We start from the raw sequence: 22,792 nt of genomic DNA, 5'->3' as shown, positions 1-22,792 counted from the left end.
AAACCAGTCAAACAAAAAATTAAATGAACCCAACAAGTGCACTGATGAAGTGCACTTAAAACAGAAGGGTTAAATCTGAAGAACCCTGATTGGTGGACAGGCAGACATGGGAGAACCAGACCAAACAGGCAATGGCAAACCTGCAGTCAGATCGAGGAGAAGCAAGATCCCATACAGCAATTCTGAAGAGTGAGAAAACACAAACGCCCACAACCAATAAATGCTGGTATAGTTAAAAGCAGTTCTACCTATACGTGAAAATAGGAAATATATTCAGTGCATATAACAATTACACCACAACCTCAGGAAAGAGAACAAATCAAATAAAGAGAACTAGCTTATTATTAAATGTTATTAAACTTCTATGATGCATGCATCAATTTCAGGAGAATTGCAATTAATACTAATAAGTATGAATGAGAAACTCATGAACTGGTGATAAACGAAATCCAGAAGGGGACAGATGAAGTCCACGGAGACGCTTCAATCAGTCTAATGGGAGACCAAATGATCTCCTGTCAAGGAAGCACCTTAAGTTCTGTTGCTCATTGAGACCACCACCATTACTAGTGTTCAATGAGTGGATCCAATATGCTTCCCGCCTCAGAAGGAACGTCTTTCTAGAAGGAGTTCCTTGACTAGGTGCTACATACTCTACCCCCATAATTCTCAGGGACCCGACATTATACCTATGCTCCACACAGTGTTGGACAAGGACAGTAGGATCCGTACCCTTGCGTATGACACTTTTATGCTGTAAGGGTCTGGGAGTCACGCCGCCCTCGGCGTGCTCCTCACTCACCTGCAGCTCCGACGGGTCCCCCCGCGACACGCAGGCAGCCTCTCTCCGGAACACCGATCACAGCTCCACGTGGGCACTCTTGGGCCAGCGGCTACGCTCGGTCACGCGCCCGCAAGCACTGCTATACGGAGGCGCGGCCACACGGAGCCGCACCAACCCCTTAAAGGCACAGCACCTCAAACCATTGCTGCAATCAAATGCAGTCTGACTACTGGGCTTTATGGCTCCTCCCCTGGGACTCATGCTGGACCTATCCCTGCCGTAGCTTGGCCCTTCTATACACCCCCTTCCGGGGACATCCTGGAACCAATGCAGTTGGGAGGTAACAAGCTGTCTGCTGCTGAAAAACAACGTCGGCGCAATGCCGGTCTCTGCATGTACTGTGGCAATTCCGGTCACATATTACCCCAGTGTCCTCACAAGCCGGGAAACGCCAACTCCCAATGAAATCCCGGAGAGTTTCGTTGGGAATACTGACACTTTCTCCCATCGTCAAAGACGTACTTCCTACCAGGATAATGTTGCCTATAACACTGTCTGGAGAGGGGTTTCACACTCAAGCACGGGCGTTCATTGATTCCGGTTCCGCAGGCAATTTCATCGATGAGACTTTTGCTAGACGAAACAATATTCCATTTATCAATAAGAAGACGCCAGTAGGTCTGGAGGCCATTGACGGTCGACCTCTACAGCCGGCATTCATCACGCTACAGACGGTGCCTCTCCTACTGCAGTTCATCGACATTAATACGGAGATCATTACCCTCGATGTTATCCACACTCCCTCTGTTGAGCTGATTTTGGGTCTTCCTTGGCTTCAACTCCATAAACCTCGCATCGACTGGACGGATCGGGAACCTATCCAGTGGAGTGCTCCTTGTGCCAAGACATGTACCAGGATTTTCCAGAAGATTGGTGGGTTGACTACCCTGCCAGAGAAGGTTGACTCCCTACCTTCTGTGTACTGGGAATTCCGTGATGTGTTCGACAAAGCACGTTCCGAGGTTCTACCTCCGCACCGTTCTTTCGACTGTCCTATTGACCTACTACCTGGGGCACCTCTTCCCAGAGGACGATCCTATCCTCTCTTTCTCCCAGAGACTAAAGCCATGAACACTTACATTGCAGAGAATTTAGAGAGGGGTTTCATCCGAAAGTCTTCCTCTCCAGTCTGAGCAGGCTTCTTTTTTTGTCAAAAAGAAGGACGGTTCTCTTCGTCCATGCATAGACTACCGGGGTTTGAATAGCATCACACGCAAGAACCGCTGACCACTGCCCTTGATACCGAAACTCTTCGACCGTCTCCAGGGAGCAACTATCTTTTCTAAATTGGATTTAAGAGGTGCCTACAATTTAGTAAGGATACGTGAGGGGGACGAATGGAAGACTGCTTTTAACACCCATGACGGCCACTACGAATACCTGGTCATGCCGTTCGGTCTGTGCAACGCACCAGCAGTTTTCCAGGATTTCGTCAATGAGATTTTTCGGGACATTCTTAACACATTTCTTATCGTCTATCTAGATGACATCCTAATCTTTTCTAAATCCCCTCAAGAACACATCAAACACGTTCAACAAGTGCTGTTACGCCTCCGGGAGAACCATCTCTTTGCGAAATTGGAAAAATGTCAGTTCCATCTCAAGTCGGTGGCTTTTTTGGGATACGTTATCTCTGACTCCGGATTCAATATGGATCCAGAGAAACTTAAGGCTATTTTGGACTGGCCCCGTCCGACCACTCTCAAAGCCGTGCAACGCTTTCTAGGTTTTGCAAACTATTATCGACGCTTCATTTGCAATTTTTCTTCTACGGTATCTCCCATAACTGCTCTCACGAAGAAGGGTGCAGATCCTTCATCATGGTCTGAGACCGCCATACGGGCATTTAATCTTCTGAAAAAGGCTTTTGTGTCTGCCCCTATCCTCATCCACCCAGATCCTAAACTTCCATTTACCTTGGGGGTAGATGCCTCTGACATTGGGGCTGTCTTATCCCAAAGGACCTCTCCCTTAGCCAGACTACACCCATGTGCCTTCTTCTCGAAGAAATTTTCGTCCGCAGAACGGAATTACGATGTCGGGAACCGGGAGCTTTTGGCGATCAAGTTGGCATTAGAAGAGTGGAGACACTTCTTAGAGGGTACGGAGACACCTATAACCATACTCACAGACCATAAGAACCTTCTCTACTTAGAAGGGGCACGTCGTTTGAGCTCTCGACAAGCCCGCTGGGCACTATTTTTTTCACGATTCAATTTTCTTATCTCCTCTATTCCTGGCTCCAAAAATCTAAAGGCGGACGCTCTGTCTCGACAGTTCCTGGCAGAGGACAAGTCTGAAGAACAGCTAGAGACGATTATTCCCTCTAGATGTATTCTGTCCGCCAACTCCTTTGATATTTTGGACAAGATTCGATTCGAACAATCACAAGCTCCGAGGTGTTTCAAGGTTCCGGAGGGAAGACTCTACACGGCACCCCAACACCGCAAAAGGGTTCTCGAGTGGTGCCATTCCTCTAAATCAGCAGGACATCCAGGGATACGGAAAACCAACGACCTTGTTCAATGTACCTTCTGGTGGCCAGAGAGGGCTAAGGATGTGGAGGAGTTTGTTAAAGCGTGTGGCACGTGCGCTCGCAACAAAGTACCCCGGGTCAGACCAGCAGGCCTTCTTCTTCCCTTACCCATTCCAGACCGTCCCTGGAACCATATTTCTATGGACTTCATTGTGGAGCTCCCAGACTCCAAAGGAAAGAATACGATTCTTGTGGTAATTGATCGTTTTTCCAAGCAGACTCACCTTGTCCCCCTGAGGGGTCTTCCAAATTCCTCCAGGCTTGCGGATGTTTTCATCCAGCAGATTTTTCGTCTTCACAGAGTGCCTTCAACCATCGTCTCTGATCGTGGGTCTCAATTTGTGTCAAGATTTTGGCGAGCCTTTTCCCGAAAATTGGGTATTTCACTTCAATTCTCCTCGGGATACCACCCACAGACCAATGGGCAGACGGAGAGGGCCAACCAAAACCTGGAACAATACCTTCGGTGTTTCTTAACCGATACACAGGATGATTGGGTGGATCTGCTTCCTTGGGCTGAGTTTGCTCTTAACTCCCTTCGCAATGACTCCACTCAAGAATCTCCCTTCTTCATAAATTGTGGCTTCCATCCTTCCCGTCTACCCTTCTCTCCTCTATCCTCAGGAGTACCAGCGGTTGACAAGCGCATCTCCCGGCTGAAAGACTTATGGACGAGGATACAGGAGAACTTAAATGTGGCTACAGGGAGGCAGAAACTCCAGGCAGACCGCCTTCGACGCCCAGTTCTGGAATTCGTCCCAGGAGACAGGGTTTGACTTTCTTCCAGGAATATCCGACTAAAGGTTCCTACCATGAAGCTAGCACCTAAGTTCCTCGGTCCCTTTCCTGTGGTCAGGAGGATTAATCCTGTGGCTTATCGCCTACGCCTTCCACCCTCGATGAAGATTCCTTCAGTCTTTCATATATCGTTGCTTAAACCAGCATTCCAGAGTCCTCGCTTTTCTAAGACCACGTCTCCTCCACTTCCTCTTCTGATCTAAGGTCAACAGGAGTACGAAGTTCAGTCTATCCTGGATTCTAGGATTTCCAGAGGAGGGGTACAATACCTGGTTCACTGGAGGGGGTTTGGACCAGAGGAACGTTCCTGGATTTCCCACCGGGATCTCCACGCGCCTCGACTCGTCCAGGCTTTCCATCGTAACAATCCCTCCAAGCCATGTCATGGACGCCCGGAGGTCGCCCCTGAAGGGGGGGGTACTCTAAGGGTCTGGGAGTCACGCCGCCCTCGGCGTGCTCCTCACTCACCTGCAGCTCCGACGGGTCCCCCCGCGGCACGCAGGCAGCCTCTCTCCGGGACGCCGATCACAGCTCCACATGGGCGCGCGCGCGCACGCCAAGACTCCTCTTCTACTCTTGGGCCTGCAAGCACTGCTACATGGAGGCGCGGCCACACGGAGCCGCACCAACCCCTTAAAGGCACAGCACCTCAAACCATTGCTGTAATCAAATGCAGTCTGACTACTGGGCTTTATGGCTCCTCCCCTGGGACTCATGCTGGACCTATCCCTGCTGTAGCCTGGCCCTTCCACACACCCCCATCTTGCTGCGCTACCTTTGGACCCTCTCTCCTATACTGTATATACCTTACAGTGTCACTGACTCGTTGGCTGAGCATAGAACCAGTTGTTCTCATCACTCTCTGCCTCCCTAGTCCTGTCTTGTCCTGTCTTGTTTTGCAGTCTTCCTCGTGTACCGATCCGGCTTCCGCTATGTCTACCCGCACCTCTGGCATCCCGAACTCGGCATACGGCAACACGACTCTCCGCACCTCTGGCTTCCCGATCCTGGCAAACGGTAAATGATTACGTCCTTCTCTCTAACCCCGGACTTGGCAAACAGCACCCTCTACCATCCTTACCTCTCCTGCCCCGATCCGGACTCCCAGACCACTCTACTCTCAAGACGTGCCCTCGTGGCTGTGGGTGGCGTTATATCCTATCCCACCTCAGCACCGCGGTCCCGTCTCGTTTGTGGTGAGCACGCCCTGACATATGCTCAATATATCTTCTTTTCAGCATTCTTGTGGTTTTTCCCACATACAATAAACCACAGGGGCATTTAATGATGAACACCACATGTGTAGATCTGCAAGTAATCCTGTTTTTAATTTTGATGCCTTTACCACTATGGGGGGGAGTGAATGTATCCTCAATGAACAGGCTATTGCAAACTGAACAATTTAAACATCTAAAATTACCAGGTCTTCCACCTTTCAGGAAATGAGGGACTTTATAGTTACATACATTATAAGTATGGATTAGCGTGTCAGCCAGATTTCTCCCTGTCTTAAAGGCTCATAGGTGGTGCACAGCATATTATTGTCTGATATATATATATATATATATATATATATATATATATATATATATATATATATCAGGCAGAAGACCTGGTAATTTTAGATGTTTAAATTGTTCGGTTTGCAATAGCCTTGTCATTGGGGATACATACACTCCCAAAGGCATCAAATGTAAATGCAGGATTACTTGCAGATCTACACATGTGGTGTTCATCATTAAATGCCCCTGTGGTTTATTGTATGTGGGAAAATCCACAAGAATGCTGAAAATAAGATATATTGAGCAAAAAAGTGTCATACGCAAGGGTACGGATCCTACTGTCCTTGTCCAACACTGTGTGGAGTATAGGCATAATGTCGGGTCCCTGAGAATTATGGGGGTAGAGTATGTAGCACCTAGACAAGGAACTCATTCTAGAAAGACGTTCCTTCTGAGGCGGGAAGCATATTGGATCCACTCATTGAACACTAGTAATGGTGGTGGTCTCAATGAGCAACAGAACTTAAGGTGCTTCCTTGACAGGAGATCATTTGGTCTCCCATTAGACTGATTGAAGCGTCTCCGTGGACTTCATCTGTCCCCTTCTGGATTTCGTTTATCACCGGTTCATGGATTTCTCATTAATACTTATTAGTATTAATTGCAATTCCCCTGTGATTGATGCATGCATCACAGCTGTTTAATAACATTTAATAATTAGCTAGTTTTGGAGTTGTACAGTTCTCTTTATTTGATTTGTTCTCTTTCCCGCGGTTGCGGTGTAATTGTTATATGCACTGTATATATTTCCTATTTTCACCTATAGGCAGAACTGTTTTATCTATACCAGCATTTATTGGTTGGAGGTGTTTGTGTTTTTCTCACTCTTCTGAATTGCTGTATGGGATCTCGCTCCTCCGCTCTCTGACTGCAGGGTTGCCATGGCGACTGGCAAAAATTGCCTGTTTGGTCTGGTTCTCCCATGTTTGCCTGGAGCCCGCCCCTTCTGACGTCAGCGTGACGCGTCGACGCACCTACGTCATCAGGGGGCGTCAGCGTCGTAGGAAGTGGACAGTGGGGTGAGTACGAGGGTATAAATATGCTTTGATTGTTTAGTTTTGTAGCCCTCACTTTTAAAAAGGCAGCATCTTGCTGCCGAAACGTCGTTTATATGGCACATTAAATTTATTCATGCTTAAGTCCGTGTGCCTGCCTCCTTTTTGCAAACAGGCAAACAACACTCATACTCCACAAATGAAAATGTTTCATATGAACCATCTGTACAGAGTAGCACAATTATTGCACATGATGTACATTAATGGGGGTATATAAATAAAGACATACATGCATGAGAGGGCTTTACCTGTATTACACTTGTTTATTCCTTGTACTTTCTTGCACTAAAATCATCTACTTTAATTAAACGAAACAGGTTGGCGCATCTAGTGTCAGGCTAAGGAACCGAGACAATGAAACTAATTAAGGACCAATGTGAAAAGAGGCTGCTGGGATGTTAAACCATATGTATAGGATGACAAAGTAGTTTTAAGTGGCTACTTTAATTGGCTCCACTGACAGCCACACTCTTTTGAAATAATTAAAGCAGCTTTAACACAAAGGAAAGAACAGAAGACAGAACAATTTGACTTTCTAAATGTTTATATTTGAAAATTGCCACCCACTGTGAGCTTTCGGAAACACAGCGACATTTCCCCCATTGGACAGGAAGAACCCATTCATCGTGTGACTGAATAGTGATAACTTTGACATTATTTAATTGCTGAGCTCTGTGGTGTTGACACTAATTACATCTTTATGCAGAAAAATAGCCCAGAGGATTCAGGTTTTTTTTTTTTTTTTTAAATAGCTAAGTTTATAAAACGTAACATTACTTTAAGGATAGACAATGGTATCCTTCGTGTTTATCTAAAAGGAACGGGGTTAGAAATTGTTACCCCTGTTACTTCAGTCAAGAGACTGGTGTACTTTGTATCACCAATGCTTAACAAGTTATCTGGGAAGAGAGATTCACACGCACCGATATTTTACATTGATAGGGTCTGGTGGATATACTGTACCAGTTTCTGAAAAATAGCATTTAGCATAGTCCCTGTCAAATGTTTTGTCATCTACTGCGGGCATAAGTGTTTAAATCTTAAAAATAAATGTGCTTGTAATAGGGACTTATCACTGTTTCAGAGAAACTGCCTCTAAATCCAGCAGTGTGCTGGTTAATTGCACACAGAAAATCAACCAGACTCCACCTGGCTGATTAGGACTTTTAGAAAAGCCTGATGTGAGAAACAGGAGAGACATTCCTTAGCTCACATTTGGGCTGACATAAGGAGAAAGAGGACTGCAGAGATTTCCTTAGCCCACAAGTGGGCTGACCTGAGGAAAAGATGATGTCTTGATGCACACAGAAGGACTATATGCTGATAGCAAGACAAGGGGACAAGACCTCTATACCTGGACACAGAGATTGCCATAGTACACAAGGACGCTGACCCAGGAGAACAGAGAGGCCTTCTTCCCTTGCAGCAACAACAGAAACAGATAAGAGACTTTCTTGTTGGACTGTTGTGTGTGTGTGTGTATATATATGTGTATATACATATATATATATATATATATGTATATGTGTGTGTGTGTGTGTGTAACGGTATTTCCCCCAACCCCTGGGAGATTCTACCATTACTGGTCGTGTGGTGCATGATACCTGCTGGTAACAGGAGGGCTGACTCGTCCACCGATGGTAGTGGGGACACAGGACTAGGCTTCTGGGGTTCATACCCCACATATCTCTTTAGCAGTGCAGCGCCTCCATCTGCTGTAGGTTCCAGGAAACTGAAGGTGATCTCCCACAATAGAACTATTACAAGGGCAGAATAGTAGCATCAGGTGACTTGTCTATATATTTATATATGTGTATGTGTGTGTATAGGGTGGTAACCAGCTTAGCTACCCACCCAGTTAGAAAAGGCTGGAGTAAAGGTTTAGTTATTCTCCAAAGTGGAGTAGGCCTTTATTTTGTTTGTTTTTTGTATGTTTTGCCTTGTTAAAGGAACAGGCGCAATAAAGCCGGGATTTGATTTCACCCTAATCGGCCTCCATTAAATGTACCTCTGCACAGATTTCTTACAGTGCTACTTTAAATTTCATTTAAAATAGTAGAAAACAAAACTGACAGCATTTTTACAGCACATTAAATGGGCATTACAATCAAGGGAATTCCACAAAGAGACTCGGACATACTCTTAATGCTTGAGATGCTTAGAAAAGGAGGAGTTGTCAGGCTGTAGGCAGCAGGACTTAATAATGCAACAATATCACCGGTTAGCACAAGGATTTTAATACTGTTGACTAAGACCATCATACAAAAATTAATAACATTTTGTGTAACAAGAAATCATTCTTGGTGTATCATTGTATTGTATACTTAGTTATTGACTTAAAGCTGCAGATCAAGCAATATGCTACATGTGTTTTTTTTTTTTTTAAATAAATCAGTTCTATACAATGAGAAAATACTTGTAGCATTTTTAATTAAACACTCAATTAAATTTTTAATGCATTATAATGTAACAAGCATTATTTTTGCAATACCAACTACAGTACACGCAGTCCTCGTTTTACAACGCTTCGCTTTACAACGAATGGCTTATCCAACGCTATGCAATGCATACCTATGTTCATTTTTACAACGCCAAAACGGCTTATCCAACGCTCTTACGACGCTTTGCAAAGTTGTTTATGTGTATATAATATATATATCATATAATATTATATTATACTATATAATATATTATATTATTAAATTACATAATATATTATGTTATATTATATATATAAAACAGTATCTACACTATATAATGTATGTGTATGCTGCATATCTTATTGCCTGAGTAAAATATTTTGTGTATTTTAGCATTAAAAATGCCTTCAGGAACAGAACCTTTCATTTAAACAGTGTTCCTATGGGAAAACGTGTTTCGCTTTAAGACGTTTAGCTATCCAACGCCATTTTGAGTAACGCATTGTGTTGGATAACCGAGGACTGCCTGTATTTCCAAAGTTACATCACCTTCTTCTTCTGAAACAGGCTCTGGCACACCCCTTTTTGTGTCCTTCCCTCTCTCTAGCAATGCACCAATTGTGTCTAGTGACTGCCTGGTCACATTCATTTCCCCACAGAACTTTGCACCTTTGGTCCTCTTCTGCTGCACTGAGCCATTTAGTGAATACCCAAGCTGAATCTTTGCCGATCGATCACAGGAGAATGGATCGATTGGCAACTTAGCTAATTACTCATCATTGTATGGATTGTATTGAGGCACATATTAAAAGGGGGGAGGGGAACCGCAGTTTCAACTGCTGCTTTAAGCAAATGAAAAAGACCTTGTCTGAAACATCGATTGGCAAGTATGAACTATTTGTAGCGATAAATGCAGTTAGCGGGATTTTTGTTGCCTTTAGCAGACCGGTACTGTGGTGTGTGTGTGTATATATTATATATACTCTCTGAGTTGCTTGTGCTGAAGCAGGGATAACCTGAAAACCCGACCTGTTGGTGGCCCTTGAGGCGTGGAGTTGCCCACCCCTGCTCCAACAAGTATACTTGGAGTTGGCAATACCCAGCACTTGCAAAATGTGAGCAAAAATGTCAGATATAATATGGTTGGTTCTTTTTTTGCTCTCAGTAGATTTTCCAACTTCTAATATTGGTGCTTTTGTATTAATTGAAATGAAATAACTGATTGTGTTAGAAAACATACTGTATATGAGAAGTTAAAGAAATGCTCTCCCCTTTACTTTGGGTAGCTGATGTTTTATATTACTAACCAATGTGTGTATCTTTTATCTAGATGGAAACTACTGGCGAACAAGGTCAAACCGGACCGCATTGTTAGTACAGCCTGTAGCTGTATCTCTTTTAAAAGAACTTTTTTCTGTGACTGACAATGCCTGGAGTAATGACTGTCTCCCAATTAAGATGTCTGAAGCAGGTAAAACTCATTCAATTCGTACATTTTTACTGTAGATTTTTATTTCTGATTTTTTTTTAAATATTCAAATTACAGAGTATCACAAAAAATTAGAAGAAAAATTATGCAAATATATATATATATCTCTATTTATATAGTGCCCACTGTTTACTCAGTGCTTTATAAAGAGACAATACAGTACAGGGAATTATCATACAATAAGTGCAACAAACAAAATCAGAATAGGAAAGGAAATCCCTGCCCCGGAGAGCTTACACTCTAAGTTGTATGTTGAGAGACAGCAGGAGATGGAATAAGTGCAGTAGATGGCAGTGCATGGCCACAATGCTTGTAGGAGCGACTGTGGGTATGGAACAGTAGCCACGAGTCTAAGCTACAGTACTGAAATGCTTCAAATAAGAGGTGAATTTTAAGGTTTGATATGAAAGTGGGGAGAGAGGGTGTTTGGTGTATACTGAGTGGGAAGGAGATCCACAGGTAAGGGGCAGTAAAGGAAAAAGGTTTAAGGCGAGAGAGCGCAGTAGGGGTGAAAGAGGTGGGAAGGAGACAGTTATTGGTTAGAACGCAGGAGCATAACAAGAGATCATAGCTGATATTTAGGGAGGAGCAGATGAGTGGAGAGCCTTGCAGGTAAGGGATCTAAGGAGGAGATGAGCAGATAAAGTGCAATCATTCTAGCACCAGCATTTTGGATAGATTGCAAAGGAGAAAGTTGTGAGGCAGGGAGGGCTGTTAGTAGTACTGTAGGTTACAATAATCCAGACAGGAGAGGTTAAGGGCATGCATTAAAGTTTTAGCATTAGAGTTTTAGCATTAGCATTTTAGCAGCAGATTGGCATAGGAAAGGGCAAATCTTGGCATAATTATGGAGGAAGACGTGACAAGTTTCAGCCATGCCATGAATGTGAATGGAAGAGGAGTCAAATATCACTCCTAGGCAATGTGCTTTGGTGACAGGATAGATGGTAGTACTGTTTATTGTGATGGAAAAAGGAGATTTTAGGCCAGATCAGGGGGTGGGGGGGGAATATGAGGAGCTCAGTTTTAGACATATTAAGCTTAAGGTGGCAGTGCACCATCCATGAGGATATAGCCAGGAGGCAATCAGAGTTTTGGGACTGGATTTCAGGGGTGAGGGTCAGGGTAGATGGATATATCTGTGTATCATCTGCATAGAGATGATACCTAAGGCCACTAGAGTTGATGAGGTCACCAAGTGATGGTGTGTAGAGAGAGAAAAGGAAAGGTCCCAGAACAGAGCCATGAGCTACACCAACAGACAGATCGACAGAAGACAAAGACATGTTAGCAACAGAGACTGAAAATGTGCGATGGGAGAGGCAAGATGAGAGCCAGGATAGGGTTATGTTGAGGATAGAGAATGTTCAGTCCGCGCTCTTGCTTCCTATGGATATGGAAAAGTGACTCCTCTCTTTCCTCTTGCAGCTCCTGTGATTCGAAGTGTCTCCCCTCACTTCAAAGATGGATCCGGGCGGAGAACTCCGTCAGCAGAGCAAGGCAACCAAAAAAGAAAACACAGGTGAGCACCAAGGTAAGAGTAATATAGTGTATTACAACAATAAAAAAGTAAATACTTCCATATAATAAAACTTTAATTCATCCAGGTCGGGGCGATATCCTCTTCTTTTAGACTCCACTATAGATGGTATAAAGGGGCGATGTCAGATTCCCTCCAGATGGCAGTCCCGCGCGCTGGGGCTGGTTCTGTAGCACTGACTGTAATCCTGCCTCCACGGGTGTCGCCTGATGAAGTATACTTGGTATATGAAATGCGCCGCGAATTGTGTAACCAGCTTACCCCTACCTTGGTAGTTGGCATACACACAAGTGTATCCATTCCGGCCGCGATTCCTCAAACGGACCGGCATCCACAGACGGCTGCAGAGGGCTTCTTTCCCACGCATGCGCACATCGCCACCTACCACGCCGACACCCGTGGAGGCAGGATTGCAGTCAGTGCTACAGAGCCAGCCCCAGCGCGCGGGACTGCTATCTGGAGGGAATTTGACATCGCCCCTTTATATCATCTATATTGGAGCCTAATAGAAGAGGATATAGCTCAGACCTGGATGAATTAAAGTTTTATTATATGGAAGTGTTTACTTTTTTATTGTTGTAATACACTATATTACTCTTACCTTGGTGCGCACCTGTGTTTTCTTTTTTGGTTATGTTGAGGATACTAAGAGAGTTTAGAGTATAAAGGAGAAGAAAGTGATCAACAGCATTGCAGGCAGCAGAGAGGTTGAGTAGGATAAGTAGGGAAAAATATTCATGGGATTTTGCTACATGTAGCTCATTGGCTACTTTAGGCCTGTATTACAGTAAGCGCGTGCGCGTCAATGAGAAATACATGTCTCCCTATGACAGTGTATCTAGTGCAGAGGCGCGCGCATGACAGAGAGCGTTGGCGCGGCAGCTGTGTGGGAATACAAAGACATTTATATTTTCGAGTGGCTGCCGTGCCACATGACACTGTGAGCCAATCACAGTGAGGCCTACCCATGTGATGTCATGGCCACGCCTCCTAGTCACGCGCATCATTGTTTGGAGTATACACACAAAACGCGTGCACAACGTCATCCGCACACATGCGCAAGCGCTTGCTATAGTACAGACCTTAGTGAGCACAGTCTCATTGTTTACTAATGTTTAAACAATGGTAAGGAATATCACAATTCAAAATAAAATATTTCTCTGGAGTAATTCTTCACCATTTGATATTTTGAAATAATAACTGACCTATCTGTATTCTTTACTGTTTTTTTTTACTGAAAGTACATTATTTTATTTTAGGAACATTCATTGACTAAAGAAATCCATCTGTCTTTATATGTAATCACCTTTGGGATGCTACACTTTATACAAAAGAGATTATTAGGCATTGCTGGACAGCCAAATCTATGATGGAACCATTTCAGCTACCACTGCTATCTTTAAGGCCATGGGCTGTTTCTTATTTTATGCCTCCAGCATACATATATTTTTTCTCAACAGAGATCTATCCTGGTTTACTATTTAATTTGATCTTGGCTTTCTACTAAGAAAACATTTGTAATGTTGCTACAGTAGGTCCTGGCCTTAAGGCACTCATTCTCTAGATGAAAAAAAGGGTTTATTTTGAAAGCAACAGACAAATAAACAGAATAATGGTGTGAGCAGACAGAGATCGGAGTGAAGCAGTTTAAATTAGATATAAAGGGATGGATGATTTATTTTGGAGACAATAACGTATCCAACACATGAAACACTAATTTCCAGGATAAAGCACGTCTTGCCATTTGGAATATTTTATTTTTAAAAGTGGCAGTCTCATTAGCCCTATACTGTAACTTCGACATTTTTGTTGCCAGTTTACCAAGAACATGGTTTAGACAACTAAAATTTGGTATCACAATGTGGGACCTTATACAGTACTTTTTAAGTTTCCCCTAAATGATGAGAAGAGTCTTCTGGCTGGCATGATAGCAATACCTTAAACTCTTGTTGAATTAAAGTGAACGGAGCAGGTAAAACTCATTCAAATGGTACATTTGTACTGTAGATTTGTATTTCTTTTTGTTCTGAAATAATAATAAAACATTTTAAAATTACAGTGTATCACAGAAGATTTTAAAGAAACATTAATAGTGCTTAAACAATGGAAATGAACATCACAATTCTAAGTCTGAGAACACTGGGGATGAGAGAGTCAGGAAGGAAAATAAGGGGAAAGGTATTAGATGGAGCAGAGTCATTAAGCAGGGCCGGCTTGATGACGGTGCTATTGGTGCCCCTGCATGAGCCCGCGGTTACAGAGGCCCCGCGCTCTTCCCGACAACAATTAAACTGATTGTCGGGGTAGAGTGCGGGGCCTCTGTAACTCTCTCACCTTCTCCCTCGCAATCGCTTGCTGTCAGTATCCCTCCTCATGGTGCCGCAACATCAAATTGGCTATAACTGGATACGAACCCGATTCGGGCCTCTAGGCCTGTTAACACATTTTGTGTGCCTATAGTCCATATGTAATTAACCGTGGGATTCTACCTTGCTGTTTATCAGTTTTGTATATCTATACTAGGGACTTTTTCACCATTAGGTTAATTATTCTTTAAGAAGCCATAAATGGATACGAACTCTGATTCGTGCCTCTAGGCTTGCTAACACATTTTGTGTGCCTATATTATAGGTGTGGTGCATGATCGTACTAACTACATATATATATATATATATATATATATATATATATATATTATATATGGTGTTTATTTGTAGAGCACACGAGAGGGAGCATGCATGTGTGTCCCACTATTAAAAGTTTACATATCACTCCGCACGCTACCTGTTCTACTATATACAGGTTTTTAACACTATTAATGTTCAGTCTTGTATTTACGTCATACATATCCTTTGATTGCGCTAGACTTCTAGCACATAGCTTGACTTTTTATTTAAGATAAGGATATTCATTTGTACTTACCATTATCGTATGTGTATATAGCGTTTATGTTTGTTTATGTTTCATGTTCACCTTGGCTGCAAACTTTGCCTTGATAACTATTTTTTACTTTAATACCATTAAATAGATTTTTTTAAATCACTCATTATATCACCTGACACACCGAGTGCTTTCAAAAAGACTTGTCTTGATATGTAAAGCACTTGGAATGTATACAAAGAATACACTGGAAATGTCCATGATCAATAAATGTCCATAAACAAACCTCCATGTATAAGGGAAATACAGACCTAATGGTGTCCAATTGACAACCACATCCATGGCCCTTGCGTATAATTCCCTAATGGGTAAGATCAACAACAGATGAAGGCTCAAGGTAAATATATAAGGGCTATTGCCCATTACCTGCCAATATATTTCCAAGACGAGTTCAGTGCTTCCAAGCGTGCAATCCTCCGAAGTAGAAACCGCAAATAGAATAGAACACAGGAGCACAGCCAAAATCCCAGCAGGAAAAAAGATGAATTCAGGGCAACTCCGATTTAAAATAAAAGACTTTTATTTCATCAGCTCACAATGGTCCTAAAACGTGAAAGAACGCACCAACGCGTTTCGTCCCATCGGAATGTAACACCTTGATAAAGTCCAATGGGATGAAACGCGTACAGGTGCGCCGACAAGTATTCTAAAACTTGCCATACTTGCCTTGGAAAATCTGGGGCTATCACCAACAAGATTCAGGTACATGCTGGGTACATGCTGCAACATTTCAGTGACATTTCTGCAGAGCCTAATGGCCCATCGGATTAACACAGCAGGGGTCCCTGGCAGTCCCATTCAGATTGAATGGGCCTGCCAGGGACCCCCGCTGTTAATCTGATGGGCCATTAGTCTGTCTGCAGAAATGTCACTGAAATGTTGCAGCATTTACCCAGCAAGTACCCAGAGTACCTGGGTCTTGTTGGTGATTGCCCCAGATTTGTTTTACAATACTCGTCGGCACTACAATAGGTGCGTTCTTTCGCGTTTCAGTACCATTGTGAGCTGATTAAATAAAAGTATTTTATTTTAAATCAGAGTTGCCCTGAATTCCTCTTTTTTCCTGCTGGGATTTTGGCTGTGCTCCTGTGTTCTATTCCATTTATTATTCGAGATGTGTGTTTTCCCAGGCTGCACATTATTATCCATTAGTGTGGAGAAGGGTTACATTGAGGCTCGCATCTGCGAAAGGGATCCGTACCCCAAAACGTTAAGCCATTGCTTTACCCCAGGGATATGTTGTGACTGTATACATTTTTTTATACTTATCCCATGATTTCTACTGTGTTTTAATATATTTGTTTTTGTGTATTTTCTCTAATATATTTCTCTGCAATGTAATCCTTTTTGGTATGCAGTACGTACAGTACTATGTAATACATGTATCCATCTACCTAACGTTGGCAATATAAATCCTATTTTTTCTCTTACATCTCAAGCTGCCGGTGGTGTAAATGTTTGTAAAATAATGAAGCACACAATTCCAATCATTTAATTATCCGAAAAGAATGTTGAAGTCAATTTAAAGATAACAGATATACTGTATCTTACTACATTCATTTCTTCTCGGAATGAAAAGTATCTATTATTAGCAATTACAGTATTTTCACTGCATTATAATTTAGTACTGTGCACTAATGTGTTTTTATTCTCTTCTCCTTCGTTAAAGAAAATGGTATAATCCGCCTGAACATTCAGTCTACACCAACATACAAAGACATATCTAATTCGTTTGGATTCTTAAGAGGATCAGTTATTCCAGGCAAGTTGATGTATTTTTTTTCTGTAAAATATAAAGATAATATTAATCTATGGTCCCCTTAGTATAAAAATGTTTCTATTGAAAATGTACTACTCTGGTTATTTTGTTTACCAGATCTCCCAGATCTCTCAAATATCTGGTAAATAAAATATATGTTATAAAAACATTTATGATAATAGATCTTATTCTATAAATTGGGATTGTATTGACTGTCCCACTGAAGTAGGGTTGCCAGATGGCTTTTCCAAAAATACTGGACACAGTGGTGAAAGGTGTGATGCACTCGACACACGCACACCTCTCCCCGCTCCATGCTGTTGCCTCCTCTCCTTGCTCCCACCCCCAGGCTCCTGACACCTTGTTCTGATTGACTGCTGCTGGGTAATGCAGCCAATCAGGATGGAGGAAGCTGCCCAGCCTCCTAGCAACAACCCTGCTCTCTCCCTGCTCAGGGAAATCCTGCGGTCCCCCAAGCCGGTCAGGTCACTATGTCCAGAGAGGTAATTCCCGGACACATACATGTCCAGTATAACCTTGAATGTTTTACTGGACAGTCCTGTTCAATACTAGACCCCTGGCAACCCTACACTGAAGGTATTGGGGCTTTCCATGCGAAAGCTCTGGATTATTGCATGTGTTAGAAGAAGGGACAATTAGTGTTCTGCATGGAGCAAGACCACAGGATTTACTTGGTCCTCTGTTCGGTAAAGTCATTTATAACTGGCCAAAGCGCGTGTTTTTTTATTTGCTCATTGACCATTGCCAAATTCAGTCATTTCTATTGGCTAGATGCGCCATAGCGCAATGGGGCTTTGGCACTTGCAGTCAACATTCAATTCATTTGAGCAATGATTTGCATGCAAAACTGCTTGATCACTGGAGAAAATACGGCCGCAGGTGGTTTAGACCCACATGAACATGCTGTGAAGCCGTCTTCTCCTTGCTTCGGAAAATATCCGCTCCATTTACTTGAATGGAGCTGAAATCTTCCCGAGCAAGAGGAAGCCGACTTCACAGCTCATTGAATGGTTAGGTTATGCTTCTGCAGTTCTGCAATACTATTTTATTCAAAGGTATTTCTTTGGGGCCACTTCACTTTCCGCTGCTAGACTTAGGGGCCTATGCAGAGAGCAGCGAATTTTCGAAATTCGCCATTTTTTGGAGATAATCGCGCAGAAAACAGCAGAAAATGGAGATTTCCGAAAAACGCGCCAATTTTTCTTTTCTATTTGTAAAACTCGCCTCGCGGCTGGCGAAAACCTCAATCTCGCCAGTTTTACAAATATCCTAATGCAGAGAGCCGCGAACGGCATCTAGCGGCTGTTCGCGGCAATAAAATGGCGCTATTGTCTCCTTTTTCCCTCGCCAGAAAAAATTGGCAAGAAGCGGCCGCTCGCGGCCATTGCAAAGGGAAAAAAAAAGGCGCGCATTTGTTTTTACAAGTTTCTGAAGCGCGCATCTCGCCAATTTAAACTCGCCAGACGCATCCATGTTAAACATAGCAGAATTCGCACTTTTCTGCATATGGAGAATAAAACTCTCCAAAAAAGCTACTTTTTAATAAATTCGCCATTTTTCAAATTCGCTGCTCTCTGCATAGGCCCCTTAGTCTTATCGTTTTGTACATGGTTTCTGCAATGACAAAAACACTCTCTTTTATTGAATTCCTTCAATTCCCATGTATTTGTTTTCATGCAAATTCTGCTTCATCCGAGCTGTCTATGCAAAACCCACAAAAAGCAGAGCAATTTCCCCCTCCAAACAAATTGCAGGCCCCTATCTAAACGTCTTTGTATTTCTGCTGTTGATAGTTAACCACTGAGGAACAGAATAACAAAATTAAGCAATCAAGGCTAGCGCGAGTGTTAAAAACAACAACAAAACGAGAAGTTTTGCAAGAACTTTACTTTGAAATTGTTGAAGTAATGGAGCAATTAATTAAGAAGCCAAATGCCGAGAGCAGAGACATAACAGTAACCACATGTCAGAAATGTTATTGCAATGAGAAGATATAAACACAAAGACAAGGGCTGATTCCCATCAAGCCTTTTTTTTTTTATCGCTATTGAGCTATTGTGAATCTGTAATGGCAGCGCTCCTCTATCAATATTTGCCAGGAGAGAAGACCTTATGCTAAGGAGAAGTAAGTAGCGACAGCAGAAGGTGTTTTGCAGAAATAGGCGGAAACCATAAAACATCTATTAAGAGCTGAAAAAAAGGAATGAAGGCAACTCCAGTCCTCAAGGGCCACCAACAGGTCATGTTTTTGAGATATCCCTGCTTCAGCACAGGTTGTTCAATCTCAGTCTTCTATATCATGAAAGACCAATCTGTTGGTGGCCCTCGAGGGATGGAGTTGACCACCCTTGAATTCAGGAGATGAAAGGGCAGATGAACACATTATGGGTAGCTTGATTTTCAGCGCATGCTAATCTGGACGAGCATTTTCTGTACACTTGTGCATGTTGTGGATGACTTATTGGTACTTCCCATGCTCTTTGTTTTATCTCTGTGTGAAGGCCACGGCAGAATAATATCTTGGTGCTTTTTTTATTTTCAGCATGAGCATTAAATACAGAAACTTATGAACTTCTGTTCTCTGTCCACACTTGTAAATCGCTAAACAAATATATAATACTAAATACTATGTACACATTCTACTTGCCTTTCATTATCATTAATCCACTGAAGTGAACAGTAGTGAACAATCAATAAAAGGTGGCTGAGGCTAGCTACATGGGTGGTCTGCAGTTATCTTTATGAGTGGTCTGCTGTTAACTACATCGGTGGTCTGCGGTTGGCTATATAGGTAGTCTGCGGTTGGCTACATGGGTGGTCTGCGGTTGTCTTCATGAGTGGTCTGCTGTTAACTACATCAGTGGTCTGAGGTCGGCTATATGGGTGGTCTGCGGTTGGCTACATGGGTGATCTGCGGTTTGCTACATGGGTGGTCTGCGGTTGGCTACATGGGTGATCTGTGGTTGGCTTCATGGGTGGTCTGCGGTTGGCTACATGGGTGGTCTGTGGTTGGCTACATGGGTGGTCTGCGGTTGACAGCGTCTTAGGGAGTATTATGCAACAGATGTGGGAAGATATGGTATAACTTCATAGCCAACAACTTAGCTGGTATCTCGATGTTATGGATTCCCCACTTTGTGCACCTTATCTCCGGCACAGGATCTGATCTCTCTCTGCACCTAGACAGATACTTCCCGCGCTGAATTCACTCTCCATGGGCTGCATGCAGCATTCGCTTGTGATGTCACTCGCTACAATCTCCTTTCACGGTGCACAATGGCTCAGACCACTCCCCCAACTCTTACACCAATCAGCACACTCAAAAAACATATTATATATTTAAAAAAGTAACCATTTATTTAAAAAAAAAAAAAAAAAACTATTACAAAGGCCAACGTGTTTCAAGCGGACATCAGATTGACCTCAGGACAGAATGATTTCGCAGAAGCTTAGTCCTTTTATATACAGTAGTAATGTACACGCCTGTCTTCTCACTAACATGCAGCAGATCATATTTACTTTTCATATACCTTAAATGATATAGTTGAGTCTATTGTAACTTGTAAGACAACAAATAATAGATTTAGATATTATAAAAATATCAAACAAATATTTACTAGAAATACCCAAGGGAATTAATGGTAGTGCTCCTATCAATTGTGAACGAGAAGGGGCGATTTATGTTCTCATATGTAATTGTAACAAAACATATGTTGGCATGACAAAAATCAAACAACGAATAGCAGAGCATAAGGCAGCTAGTATTAAGAACAAGAATACTATATAATTAATAGCCTAATATTTTCTTAACGAGGGGCATTAACTACAGTACTCTAGTAACATATTATGTAATAAAAAGGCAAACATATAGAAAAATGATTGTATATACAATGTTACATAGAACCATAGAATGTGACGGTGACAATAGCTTTGTAACAGGCTATTAATAATACACACCAAATATCACTGGGTTGAACTGAACGAGACTTAGATATGATAAAATATAATTTATTCCTTGAAAAAGGTGAACACACGAGATATACAAATAACAGACAAAATATGACAATTACTTAAAGTTGGGAATGATGAAATAGTCAGAAATCGTGACTAGCAGTTCATCCAGCAATCTTGAAAAATCACAAAAGACACGAAAGACAATAGCCATAGGCTGAGCCTGGTTCTTATACAATTATTTCCCATTGAACACAACCTAAATCCAGCCCCTCTCATAAATCAGTGGTGAGGTTGACAGTTTTCCTCAGAGTAAAACTCCTCCCGCCCAAGGACGTTTAAAAACTGCTTTTCCTATCTAAATAACTTCATAACTTCAGTTCAGTGATACTTACTGGCCCGCGAGACATATTAATACATTCCGGCACGCATGACGCTCCCAATGAGACTAAATATTACCGTGTAATACTAAAATGAAGAGAGATATTAATATCTGTCTCTTAGGACCTGCTAGACATCATGTGTCTGTAATCATTATTTGCGGCTCGGTCCCCCGGTTACACATACAGTATGTAACTCTTAGCATGTTCAGCCAAGGACATCTCATAATATTCTTATATTTAATAAGGTCACTCATTCTGAGATCTCCTTGCGTAACCGCACACCTGGCCCTCATCAAGAAATCCTTTGAAGCTGGGCTGTGTGTAGTGAACATTTGTCACCGGTGCTATATTTCACACCCAATGCCCCAGCCTGGGTCCTAGCTGTCTCTACCAGCAATATAACCTTGGTTTGCCAATTAGGTATTAACATACTGTACACTACACCCCCTCTGTACTTTTCACACCCAACTTCAATCAAGCCTTTTGAAGCCCAAATATTTCTGAAAAGACCCCACACATATTTGTATTTTCCTAAACTGCAGCTCATTAACCCCTTAAGCCCCAGTGTGTGTGTGGTGCAGGCACTGGCACAGAAACAATACATTTATACAGGGGAATAAACAGTTGGATGGATGAAGCAAGGCAAAAACACATTACTGGACCTCAGTCCAGTTAACCCCTTGCTTCCCAGATGAGAGTAGAGGGTGGCCAAATGGGGGTATAACCCCTTTAATCCCGGGCCAAATCCTCTCTATCATGACAGTGACGGCAGGTAAGAAGCATTTGTCCTCCCGTGTCCGCCCGTCTTCTGATCTGCTGTTAAACCTCAGACCCACCAGGTTGGAACTTTGGTCCTTTCTTTCATAGCCTTATGTCTATCCCAAGCCTCTTTTCATTCTCTTACTGTATTAGCTCTTATCACGTCTGTTGGGAGGCCTTTCTGTGAAGAAGTACTCCCTTACATTTGCCCTTAGCCTGTCACTCTTGGTCAAGCACTCCTCTCTCTTTGGAACATGCTTCCCTCCTGTACATTGTTGAATTGCTTTTATATATTTGAACGTTTCTATCATATCCTCCTCACCATTCTACCATCTAAGCTGAACATATTAAGGTCCTGTTAACCTCAGAACACCCGTATAGCTACCCCAGCCACTATTTATACATTATAAAATACTCCCTTTTTTTAATTAGATTTTTTATTCTTACAAAGTGGGACTTTTTAATTATTTTTTAGCTGAAGTGCAACTGTATATGTTTTGCACATCATCCATATTTTATGCCACATTTATAGAATGTAGCACAGGTGACTGCACAATGTAGCTACAAAATATTAGGGATACTGGCACACACATAGGAATATAAAGTGGTATATATTAGCCTAACTCATGAAAGGTACCAGTATTACTTTCTGTTACACAGAGGATACATTTTGTAACTTTGGTTCCACAAAACCAATGGATACATCAATTTCGTGATATCGAAAACATCAGTGTG

The 22,792-nt window shown here is 42.4% G+C and overlaps 1 protein-coding gene across 3 annotated transcripts in view; it reads left to right on the top strand.

Moving 5' to 3' along the window:
* NAALADL2 (N-acetylated alpha-linked acidic dipeptidase like 2) overlaps nucleotides 1-22,792 on the top strand; it is a 418,513-nt gene that overhangs the window by 264,414 nt on the left and 131,307 nt on the right. For all 3 annotated transcript variants that reach the window (XR_012788046.1, XM_075570757.1, XM_075570756.1), the window contains exons 6-7: nucleotides 10,546-10,686; nucleotides 16,854-16,946. Coding sequence is in view for 2 of the 3 variants with exons in the window: in XM_075570757.1 (XP_075426872.1) it covers nucleotides 10,546-10,686; nucleotides 16,854-16,946 (234 nt within the window). In the remaining variant the exon portion in view is untranslated. The remainder of the gene's footprint in view (nucleotides 1-10,545; nucleotides 10,687-16,853; nucleotides 16,947-22,792) is intronic.

Source organism: Ascaphus truei, chromosome 14 (genome assembly GCF_040206685.1).
Source record: "Ascaphus truei isolate aAscTru1 chromosome 14, aAscTru1.hap1, whole genome shotgun sequence".
Classification (NCBI taxonomy): domain Eukaryota; kingdom Metazoa; phylum Chordata; class Amphibia; order Anura; family Ascaphidae; genus Ascaphus; species Ascaphus truei.
This window is presented reverse-complemented; position numbering and strand designations above follow the sequence as displayed.